Source organism: Lotus japonicus, chromosome 1 (genome assembly GCF_012489685.1).
Source record: "Lotus japonicus ecotype B-129 chromosome 1, LjGifu_v1.2".
NCBI classification, from domain to species: Eukaryota; Viridiplantae; Streptophyta; class Magnoliopsida; order Fabales; family Fabaceae; genus Lotus; species Lotus japonicus.
Window position 1 is genome coordinate 60,377,223 of NC_080041.1, and position 23,251 is coordinate 60,400,473.

The 23,251-nt window shown below is 39.7% G+C and overlaps 2 protein-coding genes across 2 annotated transcripts; both read left to right on the plus strand.

The window, feature by feature from the left end:
- The first annotated feature begins 5,137 nt into the window (after positions 1–5,137).
- Positions 5,138–5,668, plus strand: LOC130740516 (uncharacterized mitochondrial protein AtMg00810-like). Its single transcript, XM_057593162.1, has one exon. The coding sequence runs from the start codon at positions 5,138–5,140 to the stop codon at positions 5,666–5,668; it is 531 nt and encodes a 176-aa protein (XP_057449145.1).
- A 16,112-nt stretch (positions 5,669–21,780) lies between these two features.
- LOC130740522 (uncharacterized) lies at positions 21,781–23,037 on the plus strand. The gene is made up of 2 exons (XM_057593173.1): positions 21,781–22,383; positions 22,540–23,037. Exons 1-2 carry the CDS (start codon positions 21,781–21,783, stop codon positions 23,035–23,037), a joined length of 1,101 nt encoding a protein of 366 aa, XP_057449156.1.
- The last annotated feature ends 214 nt before the right edge of the window (positions 23,038–23,251 follow it).

Consider the following 23,251-nt stretch of genomic DNA (forward strand, 5'->3'; position numbering starts at 1 on the left):
TACTAAAGTGACACTCGGAAATCGGGGTGTTACAAAAATTAGGAAGGAGTGTAATTCCAAGTAACAATTTTATGTAAGCAACAATTTCTTAAATAATTTACAATTGAATCAATAAAAATATACACTTCAACATAATCAAATTAAAATTAACTAATATAGTTAACCGTACAAATAAATTCTCCTGTGCGCTGAACTCCAACCATTTTCTAAAAGTACTTTCTTCCTATAGTTTTTGCTTGAATTCTCTTCAAATAAGAACATTTTCCTTTGAAACATTCACCTTCATTGGCTTCTTAGAAACTCCACCGCACAACTAATTCTTTGGATCCATTGTCTCGTCATGATTCATGACTTCAAAGTTAGAGAATGAAATATGTTACTATACGAAAATCATGCTAGCAGTTATGTTGAACACTTGACCAACCATCCATCCCAATAATTATGTTATTCATATAATTGTCATTCATTGTAATCAATAACATTAGTCAAATGTAATTATTATAGGAATATTGCCATGAAGACCAGCATGATTATAGGAACGACATTAGCTGGTCATTGTTGTATATATGCTCATGTATTCATCAATGGAAATCATCACCTAATTCCATATCAATATACTCTTTAACTTGGTACCAGAGCACTTAAGTCTTGAAGGCTCTTGATCCAAAATAACCATGTCATCCGCTGCCAATTCAAACCACAAAAATGACCTTCCATCCACTGTTTCTGTCAAGCTGGACAGAGACAACTATCCACTATGGAAATCACTTGTGTTACCTATAATCAAAGGTGCCAGGCTCGATGGTTACATGTTAGGGAAAAAGAAGTGCCTTGAAGAATTCATCACTACTGCAGATTCAAGCAAAAAGTTAAATCCAGACTTTGAAGATTGGCAAGCATATGATCAAAAACTCCTTGGTTGGTTGATGAACTCAATGACTGCTGACATAGCAACACAATTATTGCACTGTGAAACCTCAAAACAGCTTTGGGATGAAGCTCAAAGTCTAGTTGGCGCTCACAGAAGGTCACAAATCATTTATCTTAAATCTGAGTTCCATAGCACCAGAAAAGGAGGAATGAAAATGGAAGATTACCTGATCAAAATGAAGAATCTAGCTGATAAGCTCAAACTTGAGGCAATCCAATTTCAAATTCGGACCTAATCATTCAGACTCTAAATGGTTTGGATTCTGAATATAATCCTGTAGTTGTCAAATTATCTGATCAAACTACACTTAGTTGGATCGATCTACAAGCTCAATTGCTAGCCTTTCAAAATAGAATTGAGCAACTAAACAACCCCACCAACCTAACCCTCAATGCAACAGCAAATGTTGCTAACAAAACTGACTACAACGACAACAAGTTCAATTCAAACAGTAGCTGGAGAGGTTCCAATTTCAGAGGTTGGAGAGGAGGCAGAGGAAGAGGTAGAACATCCAAGGCAACATGCCAGGTTTGCAACAAGATTGGGCACACAACAATGCACTGCTATTACAGGTTTGATAAAGCCTACTCAAACTTTAATCATTCAGCAGATAATGACAAACAAGGAGCTCACAATGCCTTCCTAGCTTCTCAAAACTCAGATCAAGACTATGATTGGTACTTTGATAGTGGTGCAAGCAATCACGTGTCACACCAAACTGATAAAATTCAAGATCTGACTGAACATCATGGTAAAAATTCTCTAGTGGTTGGAAAGGGTGAAAAAGTAAAGATTGTTGGAACAGGTTCCTCAAAACTAAATTCACTCAAATTACATGATATTTTATATGTGCCTAATATTACCAAAAACCTATTAAGTGTGTCTAAACTGGCTGCTAATAATAATATTATTGTTGAGTTTGATGCGAATTCTTGCTTTGTGAAGGACAAGCTAACAGGGAAGGCAGTTCTAAAAGGGACACTTAAGAATGGCTTGTATCAGCTCCCAAGAATTGAAAGGGACTCATGTGCTTATGTATCTGTTAAGGAGAGCTGTCATAGGAAACTTGGTCACCCTAATAATAAGGTCTTAGACAAAGTCTTAAAAAGCTGTAATGTGAAACTTTCATCTAGTGATCATTTTAGCTTTTGTGAGACCTGTCAGTATGGCAAGATGAACTCTTTACCTTTTAAATCATCTTCCTCTCATGCTCAGGAAATCCTTGAGTTGGTTCACACTGATGTATGGGGTCCTGCACCAATAATATCATCATCTAGTTTTAAATATTATGTTCATTTCATTGATGATTTCACCAGATTTACCTGGATTTATCCTTTAAAACAAAAATCAGATACTGCACATGTCTTCATTCAGTTCAAAAACATGGTAGAAAATTAGTTCAACAAGTGGATTAAGACAATTCAGTGTGATGGTGGTGGTGAATATAAAGCTGTTCAGAAGCATGCTATAGAAACAAGAATACAATTCAGGATGTCATGCGCATATACATCACAACAAAATGGTAGAGCTGAAAGAAAACACAGGCACATCACAGAACTTGGGTTGACACTGGTGGGAAGCATTCTCCACTGCAACTTACCGCATCAATAGGCTTCTCTCACTAGTCACCCAAAATGAAAGCCCTTACTCATTGCTACATAAAAAGGAACCTGACTACAACTACTTGAAACATTTTGGATGTGCTTGCTACCCTTGTCTCAAGTCCTATAATCAACACAAGCTTCAGTTCCACACAACTAGATGTGTGTTCTTAGGCTATAGCAACTCTCACAAAGGGTATAAGTGTGTCAATTCTCATGGAAGAATCTTCATTTCAAGACATGTAGTCTTCAATGAAGATAATTTCCCATTCCATGATGGCTTTCTAAATACAGGAACTCCTCTAAAAAAACTAACAGAAAGTTCATCTTTCCACTTCCTTTTGCATGCTGCAGGTACTCCGCTTAGAGAAGTTGCTCTAGCTGACAACAACTCAAATATTTAACAAGAACCAACAAAGAGCTCTGAAGACAACATTAACACAAGACATGTTGCCAATGAGCAAGCTCAGAATAATGCCATTGTACCTGCTGAACCGAATACAAACACAGACCCTACTGTGGCAGGCACAAGTAACAACACTCACTGGATGCGCACCAGGAGCAAAGATGGAATCCATAGGCCAAAGCTACCATATATTGGATTAGTTGAAAATTGCATCGAAGAAAGGGAACCAGAAAATGAAAAAGAAGCTCTCACAATACCATAATGGAAAGAAGCCATGCACAAGGAATTTCAAGCACTTATGACCAATCAGACTTGGACATTAGTACCATGTGAAGGCCAAGAGAGAATCATTGACTCCAAGTGGGTTTTCAAAACCAAGTACAAAGCAAATGACAAAATTGAAAGGAGAAGGGCAAGACTAGTTGCAAAAGGGTTTCAACAAACAATTGGATTAGACTATGAAGAAACGTTCAGCCCTGTTGTCAAGGCCAACACAATCAGAATTATACTCGCAATTGAGTGCACCTCAATTGGACATAAACAATTCTTTCCTCAATGGTTATCTAAAGAAAACTGTGTTTATGAATCAACCAGAAGGTTTTGTAGACCCAACTAAGCCTAATCATGTCTGCAAATCATCTAAAGCAATCTATGGACTTAAACAGGCCCCAAGAGCTTGGTTTGACAGTCTCAAAAATGCTTTGTTGAGCTGGGGGTTTCAAAACACAAAAAGTGACTCCTCACTCTTCACTCTTAGAGGTACTGATCATATCACTTTCCTTCTCATATATGTAGATGATATAATTGTGACAGGGAATAACACCAAGTTCTTGGAGGCGTTTATCAAATAACTCAACATTGTGTTCTCCCTAAAGGACCTTGGTCACTTACATTACTTCTTGGGCATAGAGGTTCACAGAGATGCAAGTGGCATGTGAAGGTATGAAAAACGATAGAAAAGGGGGGGGGGGTTTGAATAGCGTTTTCAGATAAAACTTTTCCCACTTGAGATTTTAATAAATCTCTCAAACAAAGAATGCAAAGTGCTAAGATAACAGTTAAGGAAAGCACACAAGGATTTTATCCTGGTTCACTTGATAAATCCCTCAAGCTAATCCAGTCCACCCGTTAAGGTGATTTCTTCCTTCTTAGAATGAAGGCAATCCACTATTCAGAGTTTGTTACAACTGCACTAGCAACCTGCTCAGTGACTAACAATACAATGAACTAGTAAACACTAAGATTCACTCTCTTAGTCTTCTCAAGGATCTGACCAACCTTGGTCCCTTAAGGAAAAACAAACTAACTATTTGAATGTTTGGGTTTACAATGAAATGCTTCTCAAAAAGCTAAGGTAAACACAATGAGATCGGTTTGAAGAAAGATTGCTAAGAGAATATGAATATTGCTTGAGCTTGAACAAGGTTTCTTTCTTAGGCGGCATCTTTCTTCTTCAGCCTCTTTATATACTCCAAGGATTAGGGTTGTATCCGTTGCATGGATTGCTACCGTTGGAGGGCAAATCTGTAACTTTCAGATTCTGCTGTGGCTGAATATCTTAGGTAAGGTCGTCAGGATAGTACAATTGCTTTTGTACTTGGACAGCGACGTGACCTTTATCCTAGTTGACTTATGATCAGAGCGATGCTTCATGTTGGAACTTGTGAAGCTTGGTGATCAGAGTCAGAGGGAAGCTAGGATCCTCTGACCTTCGTAACTTCTGCTTCTGGACCTTAGAGTAGAAAGTACTTGGTCTTCAGAGCCAGCTTACTCTTGGACTTCAGAGTCTTCACTTCTCAGCTTCTGGACCTTTAGAGCCTCTGGACCTCCAGAGCTTCTAGACCTTCAGAACTTCTGGTCTTTAGAACTTCAAGTGATCGGAATCCATATCAGAGCTTGTAAACTTCAGTACTTCTGAAGTATATACTACTGTTCAAAAGAACATAGTGAGTGCGAAAGCGTTGCATAAGTTACTCTTTGGGCATAGTGCTTCTGATAAGTGTGAGTATTGACCAGAGTCAGAGCCTGTCACATAAACACTCAGAAAACAACGTTAGAGTACCATAATTGTTCATACACAATAGTTAACATGTAATGATCAAAACATAGAGTTGTACTACATGATCAAATCTTGATCTTACAGCAAGTACTTAAAGCAATCAAAGTACATATATACAGGATTTGTTAAGAAAATTCAAGATGGAAAGCTCATCATCTGGTCCAACTCCTATGATAACTGGCAGGCAGTATACAAATGAAGGGGAGAAACTAAAAGATCCAACTGTGTTTAGACAGGCCATAGGAGCATTGCAGTACTTGACAAACACAAGACCTGGCATTGCCTTTTCTGTCAACAAGCTTAGTCAATTCATGAGTTCTCCCACTTTAGATCACTGGCAGGGCATAAAGAGAATTTTGAGGTATCTCCAAGGCACCATCCACCACTGCCTACACATTAAACCCTCTACTGATCTAGACTTAGCAGGATTTTCAGATGCAGACTGGGCCACAAGAGTGGATGATCGAAAGTCTATGGCTGGTCAATGTGTCTTTCTTGGTGAGACACTTGTTTCTTGGTCCTCAAGAAAGCAGAGAGTGGTATCAAGATCCAGCACTGAGTCAGAATATAGGGCCTTGGCTGATTTAGCTGCTGAAATAGCATGGACATGTTCACTCCTTGATGAATTAAAACTTCCTCTGCCAAGGAAACCAACACGTGTGATAACTTGAGTGCCAAGGCATTAACTTCAAATCCAGTCATGCATGCTCGATCAAAGCACATTGAAATTGATGTGCACTACATCAGAGATCAAGTACTACAAGATAAGGTTGTTGTAGCATATGTTCCATCTGCAGACCAAATTGTTGACTGTCTCACCAAGGCCTTGACTCATACACAGTTTAATCTACTTAGAGACAAACTTGGAGTGACTTCCTCACCCATCAGTTTGAGAGGGGGAGTTAGAGAATGAAATTTGTTACTATACAAAAATCATGCTAGCCGTTATGTTCAACACTTGACCAACCATCAATCCCAATAATTATGTTATTCATATAATTGTCATTCATTGTAATCAATAGCATTAGTCAAATGTAATTATCATAGGAATATTGCCATGAAGACCAACATGATTATAGCAACGACATTAGCTGGTCATTGTTGTATACAATGTTTGCAGAACCGGACCGATCATTGAACCGGTTGAAGCATCGGTTTGAGGTTTGATGGTCGAACCGGGGTTGAACCGGTGACGATTAAATAATATTTATATGTATAATTATATATGTGATGCAACATAAAGTTTTAAAAAACATAAACACTAATACACACACAAGCAAAAACGAAAGAAAGAAACATTATGTAAGACAAAAGAAAAAGAGTAAAGGCCCAGCCCATATGCTAGTAAAATAGATGTTATGTGTAACCCTAGACATGCACTTCCTTTTCCTAGGAGCAGCCACCTCTTCACTTCTTCTACCATGTGCAACCACCTCTTCACTTCTATGGTCAGTTTTTGTCTCCTTCACCGGTGGCCACCACCACTACCCACAACTCATAACCTCTACGTTCTCGTGCTCGCCGTCTCCCCACCTTCCTTGTTATTGTTTGAAAGCAAGCACCACAATCCCTCTCATAGTTTCCCTGCAACACGGTTTCGAGCAAGCCCTCTGAGGTATTGTAATCGGCTAATGCTTGTGGTTGTGAGAAATTGAATTAGGGTTTCAGTATCTTTCCTTTTCTTTTCAATTTTTATTTAAAAATGATGGATCAATGTTAGAAAGGTAGAGGGAAACAAAACAAAGAGAGTGGACACCTGTAGAAAATTCCAGAAGAAAAAAAGAAGCAAAAACGACGTAGTATCAATTGGACCGGTTCAATTGTTTGACCACCGGTTTTGACCGGTATCAGATCGGTTCCACCGATTTTGACCGGTATCAGACCGGTTCCAAAGGTTTTACACCTGTTTTCTTATAGGCCGGTTATAGGAGCAAACCGAACCGTGGAAGCCCCCGGTTCCCGATTAAACCGGTTGAACCGTCCGGTCCGATTCTGTAAACACTGGTTGTATATATGCTCATGTATTCATCAATGGAAATCATCACCTAATTCCATATCAATATACTCTTTAACTTTCAAAATCCTGGTTCAAGAGCTCATTCAGAATGACAATTAAAAGCAAAATGAGAATCAATTTACATGAATTAGTTTTGTGAAGTAAACATGAATCAATTAAAAGAAAAATGAGAATTCACTGTAAGGAAAATGAAAAATCATCATTAATACTATGTTTTATAGTTGAGGACAAAATTTTACAAAATGCTATCTAGATCAGCTTTATAAGTGTAAAATCAGATAGCAAAAAGTTGTACATGTAGGTGTAAGCCTATGAGGTTAAAGAAACCGAAAATGTGAATTAAAAAAAAGGAGATTAAGGACTAACAAAAAAATGGCATATTATAGGACATCAAAGTAAAAAACAATTTGAATCATGAGGATAGCGGAAATGGTTCCCTGAAATTCTTCATCAACTAGAAATTAAACCTGTGCGTTGCACGGGTTCGTTTTTAATTTGTATTTTTTAATTATAATATTTAAATTTGCAGAAAGGTAAGAAAGCTATTATTTAGAAGAAGATTTAGAATATATGTATAATTAAATATAATTGAGTTATGATATTTTCACACTTTCTTTCTCTAATAAGGGAAAAAATGATCAAACAGGTAGATTTTTTTTTTTTTTTGCTTCATCGGAAGAAAAAATGGGTAGATTTCTATTGAGATTGAAAGGAGAGTAGTTTTTTTTTATATAAAAGAAATTTAATTACTTAATTAGATTAGTATTGAAATGAACGTGGTAGTCTACAATTTTTTTTTTGTAATATTGATTTAGTCATTGTAGTGATGTTATCAGTTGTGCTAATTTTTTTTTATCAAGATTGATGTGGTTGTTTACCATTGCTGGTGGCATAGAAGTTCTTTTAAAATCACTTTCACAAAGGGTAAATTGTCACTTTGGTCCTCAAAAGTGTTAACCTACTTCACATTCGTCCCTGAATGAATTTTATTCACCTCGCGGTCCCCCAAAGTGTCAAACGTCCGTCACTTTAGTCCTTGACGTTAAAAAACACAAACAGACGTTAACAAAAGGTTAAGTTGGAACGTTAGGAAAGTTTGAAATGCTTCAATTTAGTGCTTGATCTGAATTTTTCCCCAAATATTCATCTTCCTCAACCTGCAACCTTCATCACCTCAGATCCATCCCAGAAATCTTCATCTTCCTAATCAAAAGTCATCCCACATCCACCCTTTTCTGGATCGATCCCCTTACCAGCACCATGGCCACTCTCTCATCCCTCCCAACAAGCTTGCAAAAGCCCGCATAAAGCGTTTTCCTCCTACCTTTTCCGCACTTTGTTCCTTGAAACCTTCTGATTCTCTCTTCTCTTCTTTCTCTCAATTTTCTCAAGAAAATTTGAAGTAAAATATGTGTTTTTCTTGAATCCTTTAATGGCTGAGGTGACCAAGACTAGTTTGGTTTCTTCTTGGCATGGCCACACACAACACAACCACCATAATCAGAAGTTGATGTTTAATAACCTCTGAATTGAAACCCTGAAAAAAAGCATTTAATAACCTCTAAAACCAGTTGAGTCTTCAACTCTTCGTTTCATTCGCATATTTCTTTCTTCATTTTTATGCATTTATTCCAACAACAACTCTCACACTCAACAACTCTCAGAAACCACGGAAAAGGACATACCCATAAAGAAAAATCGTGACTTTCTTCAATTTCCAGCAATTTTGTGTAGAGAAATTGGGTTTGGAAAAAATGGGTAATCGTTTTGCGTGCATGACGAAAAAGGAGTCAAGAGAGATTGGATCCAAAAGCAAGAGAATGGGTGGTGGATGTGGGATGGCTTTTGATTAGGAAGATGAAGATTTCTGGGATAGATCTGAGGTGATGAAGGTTGCAGGTTGAGGAAGATAAAGATTTGGGGAAAATCCAGATCAAGGACTAAATTGAAGCATTTTAAACTTTCTCAACGTTCCAACTCAACCTTCCGTTAACGTCTGTTTGTGTGTTTTAACGTCAAGGACTAAAGTGACGGACGTTTGACACTTTGGGGGACCGCAAGGTGAATAAAATTCATTCAGGGACGAATGTGAAGTCGGTTCACACTTTTGAGGACCAAAGTGACCATTTACCCCTTTCACAAACATAAAAATAGATTCTATCTAACTGCAGGATGGACGTCATTTGTTCCCTTTGAATGATTAAGTTGCTATTTTTTTTTTTCCCATAATATGAAAATATTGAGGAGTGAAAGATTCCTATTTCTTATCAAGAATATAGTGAGTACTACATTTTACACTTATCTTTCTAATGCAGTATATAAATTTACGTGGCTAACACTTTGTTACTGATTTGTGTCATATAAATATAGAAATGATGATATATTCGTATGATTTCAATTGAATGAGAAGAATTGTTTAGTAAATTACCATATATGTGAAACTCACAGTTTTATTTTCCAATCATCTGCAATGGGGATATATCACTAAGTAATGTGTGTTTCTTGTTGTTGTTGATGATCTTTCTCTTGCAATAAAGAAATAAGAATGAGTAATTTAAAAAAGCAATTTTGAAATTAACTAAAATAATTAAAAATGACATACTTGTTGAAGTAGTTAGAGACAATTGTCATTTTTTTGGGTAAATAGCCAACTTGATCCCTGAATGTGTCAGCCGCCTTCACATTGGTCCCTAAACTTTTAAAATGTCTCCCACGGTCCCTGAATGTGGTAAAACCCCTTCACATTAGTCCTTAAGTTAAAAAAAAGTTGACGGACGTTAACGGAAATGTTGAGTTGTACGTTAAGCGCCACTTGGACATTCTTTCCCCATTCAATATAGTCCCCACCGTTGAAAAGGGTCAAAGTTCTCTCCCCCTCACCACCACCACCACCACCACCACCACCACCACCCACCACCACCACCACCACCACCACCACACCACCACCACCACCACCACCACCACCACCACCACCACCACCACCACCACCACCACCACCACCACCCCCACCCCTCTCTAATTGGCTCGGGCTCTTTCTTCTATCGAGCATAGTTCTCATTTGCGTTTGGCTTGCGATGCTTCCCCCTTGAGATTTTGCCTTCTCCTCCATCGAGCTTCTTTACTCTCCTCTGCACAATCTGCCATGAAAGTCTCTCCTCTCTTCCGCTTTGGTCAAAGCCTACCTCATCTCTCATATCTTCAATGGTTGTTTAATTTTTTTCTAGGTTTCTATTTTTTTGTTCTACTTGATTCTTTGATTTCTCGATTCGTCCCTCATTTTCCCTAATTTTTTTCAAGTTTGTGTCCGTCCAAATGGTAACCCCACTGTTTTTTGTTTTGCCTTGCTAGATTACAAGTGTTAATTTTAATGACATTATGAAGTATTTTGATTTCATGTTAATAGCTTCTCTCTGCCTTTGCATTTGAATGCCAAATCCCTTTCTCTGACCTTTGTTCTTTAGAAAATTGATGCTCTGTAAGTGATTTTACCAGTTTGCTGGTTTGAATGAGAATTCAGAAAAATTGCTTTTGGAATTCATGGTACATGGTTCTCCTTGTTGTGTGTTTGATCCCTTGCTTTACGTTTAATTCCTTTGGCTTTTTTCCTTTCGCCTAATGATCTTTATTTCTCCTTTCCAATTTAAGATAGGGTATAGGTTCCTGATCTGACCAAGAACTAAATGTGGTTCTTAGTTTTGACATGTTTAATGGGTAAATAGCCAAGTTGGTCCCTGAATGTGTCAGCCGCCTTCAAGTTAGTCCCTAAACTTCTAAAATGTCTCCCACGGTCCCTGAATGTGGCAAAAGTCATTCAAGTTAGTCCCGGCGTTAAAAAAAAGAGACGGACGTTAACGGAAGACTGAGTTGGAACGTTGGAAAAGTTTGAAATGCTTCAATTTAGTCCTTGATCTAGATTTTCCCCCAAATTTAATTAATAAAAAAAATAAAAACTAGAAACTCAGCAACAATGATGAATTTTCATCATCTTCATCATGAAATAATGAAACTTCTGAAAATTCCAGAACCTCTCACATCTAAAATAAACCAAAAACATCTTCAACACCTTAAAAAAAAAAAGAGAAAACAAACACTCACTCACACATAGAAACACTAACACTAAGATTTGAAACCATTTAACCCCTAGATCTCGACATGCCCTTCCTCTTCTTCTTCGACACAAAAACGCACCAAAGCCACGCATAAAGATAAGAACTTTGACCCATCCACCAAGAGAGAGTGAAATCCAAGCCCCAAAGCCTCTACCTTGACAGAGAAACGAATGTGCAGGGTTCTCTTTCTCTCTGTTGCTGATTGTTGTTGTTGCGACGAGGGGTCTGGGTTTCGCAGCGTGGTTTCAGCGAGGACTCAAAGGAGAAGCGCGGCAGCTCAATAAATTCGAGGTTTACGATGGGGGTGGTTTTGGGCGTTTGGGATTTCTAACTCTTTACTGTGAATCTGGCTGGAGTTTTGAGATATTTCACTCTGTACAGTACGTGATTTTGGTTGTGGCTTGGTGGTGGTGGATGAACCAGGGTTACGGTGATGAACAGTTCTAGCTTGGCTGTGCATAAATCTCCCATCTTAATCTGCCTGCAGCATAACCCAATTTGTGGTTTCCATAGAAGGACCCATCAGAAGACCCAGAACCTTCGAGCTCCACCCACAATGGTGAAAACCCAAACCCACAACCTTCGAATTGTTGGCTCTCTTGCTGGATCTGAAAGAAGAAGAAGATGATGAAGAGCCAAAGACAGAAGTTTAATTGAATCCCTTGAACCCTAATATTAATTAGAAATTTGAAGGTTAACATTTTTTTTTACCCAGATCTGCAACCCCTGCGGCCTGCACCATAAAACACAAGTACAACTTTGAGTTGATTTGTTGGCGTTTGTCAACGTGGATCCTGTTGATTTTGTATTTGTGATTAGAGAACAAAATACTTCTTGTTTTTCATCACAAGGTTTTACGAAAAAAGATTTGAATAAGAAATATATTAGAAACTTTAAAAAGCTATGAGATTTACATATGTTTCTTAAAACTCTTTTTTTCGTCAATTTTGGTGTTTGAGTTCTGGGTGTTGAAGATGTTTTGTTTAGTTTAGGTGAAAGAGGTTTCGTCAGTTTTGGTGTTTTTTTCCCCAGAGGTTTCATTATTTTATGATAAAGGAGATGAAGATGATGAAAATTCATCATTGTTGCTGGGTTTCTGGTTTTTATTATTTTATTAATTAAATTTGGGGGAAAATTGAGATCAAGGACTAAATTGAAGCATTTCAAACTTTCCCAACGTTCCAACTCAGCATTCCGTTAACGTCCGTCTCTTTTTTTTAATGCTGGGACTAACTTGAATGACTTTTGCCACATTCAGGGACCGCGAGATACATTTTAGAAGTTGAGGGACCAACTTGAAGGCGGCTGACACATTCAGGGACCAACTTGGCTATTTACCCCATGTTTAATGTATAACAGGTTATATTATGTGGTTTAATTGGAATTCCCCCATCAAATGGTGTTATTCCACAATCTCCAATGCATTCCAAAAGTTTGGCTACATTTAAGCACCAGATAGACATATTAATTAGTTGTCTAGTTTTATAGAGCTTCACTGTGATAAACGTTGCCAATGCACTTCTGTTGCTATGAGGAATGAGAGGAGGAGCTTAAGGTGGTGAAAGAGGAGAAGACAAGGATCCTGGAGCTTGTGTGAAAAACAAACAAGTAATATCTAACAAGAGCATCCAAAGACAACTTGTCAAACCCCTTTCAATTGCTTGTTATTGTCAAAGATTTTGCTAACATGGTAGATCACCATCAAAGAGGACACCACTTAGATTCCCTAACTTTGACTTGTATTTTAGATCAAATAGGCAAGAAGTTATATCTTGTAGTCAGTCAGGTGATGGTGTTATATTTTATCAATGTGGTTACGTACCCAATGGTAGCTTGTTCTAGCTCCTTCATGGTATCATTGGTTTCAATTCATTGATATCCAGAAGCCCACTAACTTTATGTGGCTCCATATTTTATTTTTAGTTTCTACACAGCTGAATATTAATGCTGGATTAAGTCAATAATTTTTTACGGATTTATCTACTTGGGAGGAAGAGAGGAGTAAGAGAAGGGTGTTGGTGGTGGTGGTGTTGGGGGAGGGAGGTTGGAGGAGGAAAAGGGTGGTGGCGGTGTTGGTGGGTGAGAGAGAAAGGGTAGGAGAAAGGTGGTGGGGGAGAGAGAGGGGAGGGTGGGAGAAGGGTGGTTGTGGTGGTGGTGGAAGATAGAGAGATAGGTGGAGGAGAGAGTCAAAGAGAGAAAGAAAAGGTGAGATAGAGAGAGAAGTTGACTTTTCAACCCGTTGGGACTAAATTGACATTAGGTTGATAATATTAGGGACTCAATTGATATCCAAGTGATGCTTAACATACCAACTCAGCAATTCCGTTAATGTCCGTCAACTTTTTTTAACACAAGGACTAACGTGAAGGGGTTTTGCCTCATTCAGGGACCGTAGGAGGCATTTTAGAAATTTAGGGACCAATATGAAGGCGGCTGACACATTCAGGGACCAAGTTGGCTATTTACCCCATTTTTTTCTCACCAGCAGTTGAAGTCTAAGAAATATGAATAATTTGAGTTTGTGAGTGATTTCATTGGTTTGTTTATATAGAGATATAATAGATGCATGATTCAATATAATACTTTTCATTTTTTATTTATTTAATGTAGATAGTTGAATAGCCTCCTGACATTAACAATTTTATTCAGTTTTTGACACTGGTATTGCCATCATGCCACTATTTTTAATTTAATGTTAGTTTTTCTTCAGAGCTACTATGTTAAGGAATTCTAAGAGTTTGTGAGTTTAAGAAAAATAGACATATATTCCTGCAGAAAATTGGACAGCAAACTAAGACCATTGTATATCAAGATTAATTTTGGCGGAAGTATGCTTTATTGTTAATAGTTTTTTTTCTTGGACTTAATTGATATTAGTTTAAAATTAACATTAAATTTGATTTTAATTTAAGGTACTGTGTTAAAACCATTTGCAGATATAACTTTGTGGTCTGTTACACTTTTGGCATGGATGTTACTCTTTTTCTTATACATTTGATATTTATTAAGTTTAAAACTGAAATCATTAGTGCACAAGTTTCCACTACCCGTTCATTCACTCATTAAGCTATCTTATTAAAACACCAGATTTTTTACTAATGTACGTAGGTTCTAATGTTTATTTGTACTTAATACTTAACTCAAGTGAGCTTTACTAATATATATAGATTTAGATGCCATTCAAGATAAATATAAATAACTGTTTGGAAATTATTAATGATATGATATTAATTTAAATCACTTATCACAAATTTTGTTTTTGGTTAAAATTGCTAGTTTTTAAGGAAATTTAAAGATTAAAATAACAGAAGATATAAAATATTTATCCATTGAATATCTTTTTGCTTCAAATATCTTAATGCTATCAAATATTTAATTTCAAGTCGTATAAGTCCAAAATTTTATACCATATGGGATATTTATAAAATTTTAATTTTAATTTTTATGGTTGTGATTAAAAAATTATAATTACGAGAAAAATACACCCGAGAGAGAGGAAATATTTGTTACACTATAATCTGATTAAATGTTCTCGAGGGTTAGCTCAAGTGGTAAGAGTTAGGGGACATAAGGGTTGGGGAGGAGAAGGTCCAGGGTTCGAATCCTGGAAGAAAAATTTGAAGGAATTTTCTAACTTACTAATCACTAACATTTGCCTATAAAAAAATTAATCAAATTTTAAAGATATGAAAAAAGAATCCTGTAAAAAATTCTTCTAACAGTGCTTTAAAATTAAAATCATAGTAAGTGTAGTTGAAAATTCAAAGTATAATAATTACTTTTGAGATATAATTTTTTTTAGTTTTATTGTAAATTATAAGCACACTATAATTTTTTTTTTAATAATAATCAGTACGTTTTATTTATTTTCCCATTTAAAATAATTTATCAAAAAAAAATCTTGAGCCGAAAAAACAGGCCAATGAAACTCATTTAAATATAATTTAGTGTTTTATCTTATCCTTCAAATTTCCCGTAATCTACTCAGTTTACTAAAATATAATTTTCTGATTTACAATCCTTAAACAAATTCGGTAAAATATTAAAACAAAATCAGAATAACAACATTAAATAGAAGTTAAGTATTCAAAAAATATGAATTTTAACAAATTTACACGTGAAATTTGCTATCTAACAAATTGACAAGTGAAGTTTTTCTTATGAGATTGAACCAGGAGCTGTCACCTCACCAAATCAATCTTATAGAAATTCTTCTTTTCTAGTATATATGTTGATTTGATTATGAATTAATTACTTGTGGAAAAATTAAAAGTTCATATCTATTATAATATATATAAAGGAAGAGTTTTTACAGTCTTGAGGAAAAACCGATCATTCATCAAATTTTAACCATTCAAATTCCTAGGCTGCATATACCATTTAAAAATCATTCAAAAAACCATTTAAATATGCATAATGGTTGCATATTATTATAAGCACAAAAGATGTTAAAAAAATTAAGGCAGTTTAGGAGTTACATACATTTAAAAAATTAATCTATCTATAAATTTATTAAAGCATGATGGGTTATAAGCTCCAATTGTGTATGTGTCAGCTCCTGAATGGACTGGGCGAGACCCCAGGGTCCCTCGCCCAGGAGCACTAACCTCATACAGGGAGCGCGCCAGGGACTTAGGCCTCTCTTCCCGAGGCCCAATTGGCCCATTTAGATAGATTAAAGGCGCGAAAGCCCAACTCTGCCTCTATAAATAGGAGGGGAACACCAATTGTAAAGGACTCTTAGCTCATTTGAGAAATATTCAGATTGAAATTCAGTTATTCTCTCTCTCTAGCAGTTTGAGTTTCTCTCTCTAAAACATTCATACCGTTTTCCTCACACTTTGGGTACTCTACCCCATTCAATGTTCTCAGGATAGAACATTTGGCGCCGTTTGTGGGGATCGGTAGATTTCGATTCCCGGACTACGTGGATCGTGATTCGGTTGAGTGAAGCTCGTTTCTCTGTGCGATTTCTCTCAAGTTTTTCTTGGTGGATCGTGATTTGGTTCCCGCGCGATTCGCAATTTGATTTATGGAAGTTCAAGTTTCTGTGAAAATTTGTGCGATTTAGAGGCTTGTGGTTGAATTCTCGGTTCGTCAACAGAGGCTGATGGAGCCATCTCCCGACGACGTGGCAAGGAACCGGAGCGAAGTTACATTTCTTCCCCGCGCACCGCGTGGTTGGATAGACATCGTCGTACAGAAGCACGTCGTGCTCTAAGTGGTGACTTACGGTTGCAAAATGAATGTCTGCAGGAGCAATTGGGGTACTATCACCTTCGGCAGTGGAATCAAGAAGAAGAGGAAGCTGAGGCCGCTGCTGAGGTCAAGCCTTTCCCGGCAACAGTACGAGAGGTGGCTGTGCCAGACGATATGACACACCTCGCGTTGGAGGCGTACGACGGGAAAACCGATCCGAAGGATCATTTGCTTCGTTTCAATGCAAAGATGGCGATGAGCGCGGTTTCCGACGTGCTAAAGTGTAGAGTGTTTCCATCCACATTCCGAGGAGCAGCTATGGATTGGTTTATGGCTTTGCCTCAAGGATCCCTAGCCAAGTTCCGCGACTTCTCATCAAAATTCCTTGGCCATTTCTCCGCAAAAACGATCGAGGATCTGTTTGATATGCGGCGGCGGGAGCGTGAAACCTTGGAACAATATATGAAACAATACAGTGCTGCATCCGCGAGGTTTGAGGAACTAGAGCCACGCATGTGCGTGTGCGCTTTCAAAGGCGGTTTATCCCGGGGAAAGTTTAGCCGCGAACTAAGTAGGGAGCTGGCAAGCTCAATGACGGAAGTCCGCGCCCGAGCGCAAGACTACATCCTAGAAGAAGAAATTGAAGCACACAAAAGGAAACAAGAGAGGGCGACGAACGTGGCGCTGGCGAGGAAACAGATACAGGATGAGGAAGCAACTCGCGAGCAAAAGGTTAAAAAAGTTGATAGATCTGTTAAGAAAAGCAAGGGAGGGCAACTCAGTCGGCGCTCTCGGCGAACAGCTGAGGCGAACTAGCAAACGAGGCCAAAGGGGCGCTCAGGTAAGGAATTGACAAAATTACTCTTGAAAGCAGGAATTGAGGACATGAACAGGGAAGGCGAGTGCAGAATGGACCCAGGGTGTGAGGCGAAGAATCGGCCCAAATGGTGTGAGTACCACAACTTGGAAGGTCATGACACCGCCGACTGTTTTACGCTTAAGGGTCAAATCAGGCAGCTAATCAAGGCAAGACAGCCATGGGCGGCGAAGAGGAAAGAGGCCGAGGAAGCCGAGAGCGGCGAGGGCAAAGGAATGGTGGAAACAGCTAACGTGATCATTGCTGGGGGTTGCGAGGGTGGCGATGGCGTATCAACAGTAGGGCGAAGACATGCAAGGGTAACAGCACCGATGCAAGGTTGTCCAGCTCGGTTTGGGAGCGAACATCCAGACATAGTAGTATCGTCTGCAGATTTTGAGGGAATCAAGACCCATACAGATGACTCATTGGTGGTAATGGTGAGAATCAGAGGTTTCAATGTGCAGAGGGTGCTATTGGACCAAGGTAGCTCGGCCGATATAATCTACGGGAACACATTCGAGCAGTTGGGACTGAGGGACGAGGATTTAAGGCCATACACAGGAAACTTGGTAGGATTCTCGGGGAAGCAAGTTCAGGTACGCGACTATGTGGAATTGGACACAGTTTTTGGAGTGGGCGAGGATGCTGAGCTCTTGAAGATAAGATATTTGGTCCTCCAAGTCGTGGCAGTTTATAACGTCATCATAGGGCGAAACACTTTAAATCGCCTCCATGCAGTTATATCCACGGCCCACCTTGCGGTAAAGTACCTGTTGCCCTGCGGAAGGATAGGGAGGATATCAATAGACCAAAAAGGGACGAGGAAATGCTGCGACCATTGCCTTAACTTGTATGGTAGAAGGGGAGCTGGCAGCGAACACAGGTGTCATGAGATTCGGGTGGCTGAAGGCGAGCAAGGGCATCCAGTGGCATAAAGCCAGAGCATCTCAGGCGAACAAAGAAAGCAGGATGGCGAGAAGGTGAACGGGGCGAAGAAAGAGAAAGAACGGGGCGAGGAACCCCGAAGGATGGGGAAGAGTGTATCCTCTACTCAAGTAGACAGTGAGTGGTACGGCGAGAGCTGGGACATGAACGCTACCAGTAGAGGTATATTGGCAATCGAGCCCAGGCTCACCATTGAGCAGGAACGACGCCTAAGTAAGCTGGTAAGGGACAACGCCGACCTCTTTAGTGGGGAGCAAGGAGGAACCACTTCTAGGGGGCTACCCACATTAGACAAGCTCTCTGGGAAGGCTGGAGAAAAGGATAAACAGTGGCAGAGTCGCCGGGATAAGAGGAAATGCGAACAGCTAGTGGATGGGAGTAAGAGGCCAATGAAGTCAGCCCGGCACACCGAGTGGGAGGATGAGCAACGATGGATTCCTTCTTACGACAAGAAAGTCAAGCAGGGCAACGAGGATGGAATACTGGGTGTAATACTCTGACCAAGGAAGCAACCAGGAAGCTAGGACTAAAAATAAAGATGCACTTTTTTTCTCCGACACGAGATTTTTTTAACGAGGCATCCCTCGATGTAAAAATTTAAACAAATCAAATACAAAAGGATATTCTTAGCAATACTCCTAACTATCGAACTGAGACGGCAGCCTGGTGGGAAAAATTCCCTGAAGGTGGCGATCCCAACACGACCTTGATGTCTGGGGATCGCTCCGGAAAGTCCGACGTTGACCGTAGCCCCTGCAGGTGACGTGTGCGGATGAGCTTCCCGTCGCCACCCGTTGGCGGCGTGCCCGAATAAAGCTCCTTATCCAAAGAACCTCCCCGAAATTTTGGCGAGTCGAGTCTTCCTGAAACGCGGGAAGCATTTTTTAACTAGGCCAAAAGTCTCGGGTAAACTCATATGGCCATTGGGCCCCGAGCAATTGTAAGTCCCCACCTAATAAGGTTGGAGGGGCCGCACCTGCTCTTACGGGAAATATTGGTGCGAACAAAAGCCTCGGTAAAATACCGAGCGAAAGTCCTAGTTATACGTAGCACACTCTCGAAAATTACTCGCGCAAAACTGGGAGACTAGCACTGAAAACACGTGCTAAGCGGCGATCAACGAAAGGCGAAGATAAGTAGCGGGCCGCCCGCCTCGCCCGCTTAACTATCCTTCGCTCATTTAATTATTCATTTATTCCTTCATTTATCTGTTTGTGTCGTGACGATTTACTAACTCGGTTATTTGTTTGCTCGTATGATTCATCATGATGCACGTCAAAACAATTCAGGACGACAGGCTTCGCAAAGATTCGAGGGGACATTTCAGAGATAGCAGTTGGGATTCTATGGATTTGCTGGCATTAACATTACCTCAGCGCTCAACACGTGTCTAAGTGCTGCAGATCAAAACACGTGCATAGCTACGATGGGGCGAGCGCGCCAAAAGCTATTGCCACAAGACTACTTGTGGACTCTGTTCCCCCAGAAGGGGGTGACACAGCAAAAAGTCTGGAATGTATAGATTTTAAATACTTTATTCTCTAAGCCATGTTGGCTACTGTTCTTCATTTTATTAAAAACTTTAGGTTCTAGCATTATTTAGTTTCTTACGCGCTCGCCTTAGCTTTTCTGCTTGAAGACACACTTAGCTCTCATGCTTCGAGATCGGTGTCTTGTGGACTGGACGAGACCCCAGGGTCCCTCGCCCAGGAGCACTAACCTCATACAGGGAGCGCGCCAGGGACTTGTGCCTCTCTCACCGAGGCCCAACTGGCCCATTTAGATAGATTAAAGGCGCGAAAGCCCAACTCTGCCTCTATAAATAGGAGGGGAACACCAATTGTAAAGAACACTTAGTTCATTTGAGAAATATTCAGATTGAAATTCAATTATTCTCTCTCTCTAGCAGTTAGAGTTTCTCTCTCTAAAACATTCATACAGTTTTCCTCACACTTTGGGTACTCTACCCCATTCAATGTTCTCAGGATAGAACACTGAATAATCATATTTTTTGATTGGTTGATATTCTTAGCCCTATGTGTCTTTCTCCCTTTTCTTCCCTCCATTCCTTGGACACATGTCTTTTTCTCCATTTTTTCGTTTTTTAATTCAACATTAAATTCTCCCTTCTCTCTCCCACTCAGTCTCCCCCACTCAAACTTCACATTTAATATTTTCCTAAACAGATGGTTCATATTCAATCATTTGATTTCCACCATTTGCAATATTTTTTTTATATATTCTTTCATTTTTTAATTCAACATTAAATTCTCCCTTCTCTCTCCCACTCAGTCTCCCCCACTCAAACTTCACATTTAATATTTTCCTAAACAGATGGTTCATATTCAATCATTTGATTTCCACCATTTGCAATATTTTTTTTATATATTCTTTATTCATATTTTTTTGTCCTTTGGCTACCTGTCTCCACAGGGGAAGGTGTCCCACGTGACTAATCTGGCTCGGGATACAGTAGTGATGTCTCTGGCCATAAATGTATTATTTTTTACCTCAGAGGGGATCAAACCCGGGCTAGAAGCCTAGGTAAAATCCTTTAAGGAAATACACAATCACCACTTGTGCCACCCCTTGTGGTTATTCTTTATTCATTTGATTATTCTCTCTCCTATTTATGTTTAAATAATGTGATCACTGCTGTTATTTAATTTAAATTTTGAGCTTTTACCCCAATTTTAATTATGTTAACCTTTCTTGGATCAATTTATTAGTCCCCTTCAGCCTAGCTTTGTGCCTAGGAGGGGTACTACTGACAACGCCATTATAGCTCATGAGATAATACATTACCTAAATCAATCAACAGCAAAAAATGGCTCTATGGCTTTCTAGATTGACTTGGAAAAGGCTTATGATAAGGATTCCTGGAAGTTTTTGGAGGACACTCTTCGTGATTTCAATTTTTCTGATCCCATAGTGAGATTGATTATGTGTTGTGTGTCGTCTTCTAAGCTTTCTATCCTTCGGAATGGTTCTAGGCTTCCATGGTTTATACTGGAGAGGGGCTTGCGTCAGAGTGATCCTATGTCGCCATATTTGTTTGTGATGTGTATGGAGAAATTGTGAGTTATGATCCAGAATGCGGTGAATGCAAATATTTGGCAGCCGATAAGAATCTCCAAGAATGGACCCCCGCTCTCTCACATCTTCTTTGCTGACGTTGTCCTTTTGTTTTGCAAGGAAAATTTCAGTCAAGTCCAAGTAGTGGTTAATATCCTGGATGAGTTTGGTACAGCTTCAGGGTTGTGAGTTAGCTATGCAAAGTCTAAGGCCTTATGCTCTAGGGGAGTCTCTTTTGCGTTGAGAGGGAGGCTAAGCTCGGTTTTCCCCATTAGCTTTGCTAGGAACCTAGGGAAGTACCTGGGTTTTCCTTTATCTATAGGAAGAGCATCTCAGAACAAGTTTAGGTATTTATTGGACCAGGTTGCTCGTCGTTTAGCATCTTGGAAGAGGCGTTTAATGAATACTGCAGGTAGAATTTTTCTTGCAAAATCTGTTCTTGCTGCGATCCCCACTTATTCTATGCAGGTTGTGTGGCTCCCTAGAAGAACGATTTCAAGCCTGAATAAAGTAACTAGGTCCTTTGTTTGGTCGCGAAACTCAAGGGACAAGGGCTGACATCTTTTGAATTGGGACACTATGATTCTGCCTAAGAAATGTGGGGGAGTGGGCATGCGCGATGCGTCTTATGCGAATACAGCCTTGCTGGGAAATTTGATTTGGGACTTGGTCCAGGGTTCCAGGAAGCTGTGGGTACAAGTGTTGTCTAGTCGCTATCTATGTGATACCTCAGTTTTTGAGGAGGTGGCTAAGCCTAATTCCTTTTCCTTGTGGCGAAGGATTCTCAACCCAAGGTATGAGTTACAGGGTGGTTTTTCGTTTAACGTGGGCAATAGTAGCACTTTAGTTTGGTTTGAGGACTGGAGTGGACATGGTATGTTGGGAAAGCACCTCCCTTTTGTGCACATCTCAGACTCACCTCTCACGCTCAAGGATTTGATCAAGGAGGGCCAGTGGAATATTGCAGGTTTATCTACTCCCTTGCCTGAACCTGTGCGACAGCGCCTCTTAGATATTGTTCCTGTCACCAATGTAAACTTGCAGGACCATTGGATATGGAAACCTAGTAGTATTGGAGTTTACTATGCTTTTGATGCGTATGCGTGGCTTTGTAGGTCACAGACGCAAATTCTTCCCTCAGATAGTTGGCAGTGGATTTGGAAATTGGAGGCCCCTAAGAAGGTGTGTGTCTTCATTTAGTTGTTGTGCCACAATGTGAAACAAGTTAACAGCCACCGTTACCGTTGCCATTTGGCGACTTCTCCTGCTTGCCAACGATGTGATCATTCTCTGGAGGACAGCCTTCGTTGTTTACGTGATTGTATGTACTATAGTCAGGTTTGGTCTCGGTTGGATGCTCTGGCTTTGCTCGGTTTTACTGCTGCCACCGTGAAAGATTGGGTTCATACTCAGGTTCAAGGCCAGCACTCCCTTCTGTTTGTCGCTGCTATTTGGGGCTTGTGGCGCTGGAATGTCATGGTTATTGGAGACAAAGATTGGTCTGTTGACTATGTTGTGCGCTGGATACATCGAGAGCATAAGGATTACGAGGCTTGGCTCACCAAACAGGGTAGTGATGATGACTCCTCTCGGGTTCGTTGGACGCTCCCTTCTCCTGGTTTGGTTAAATTATATACAAATGGAGCTTTTAGTGATATTCATGGCTGCATGAGCATGGGAGGGCTGGTGCGAGATGATAGTGGGAATTGGGTGGCTGGTTTCATCGCTGGTTCGAGTGGTGGCAACACACTCATGGCTGAGATTTTGGCGATTAAGCTTGAACTTCAGCTTCTTTTGGAGTTAAATATTCAAAGTGATATATGTGATCAAGGTTGATTGTAAGGAGTTGGTGGATTCAGGGTGATCACCTATACTTCCCCGAGTTAGCATCTGAGCTATTGGAGATCAGGAACTTACTTCATCCTGAATGGACCATTTTTCTTGTGCATGTCACTAGGAGTGCGAATGATGCAGCTGATTGTCTTGCTGGTCTGGGTTCAAGTCGTCAATGTTCTTATCTCCGCTTAGAGTCGCCACCTCTTGAGCTTAA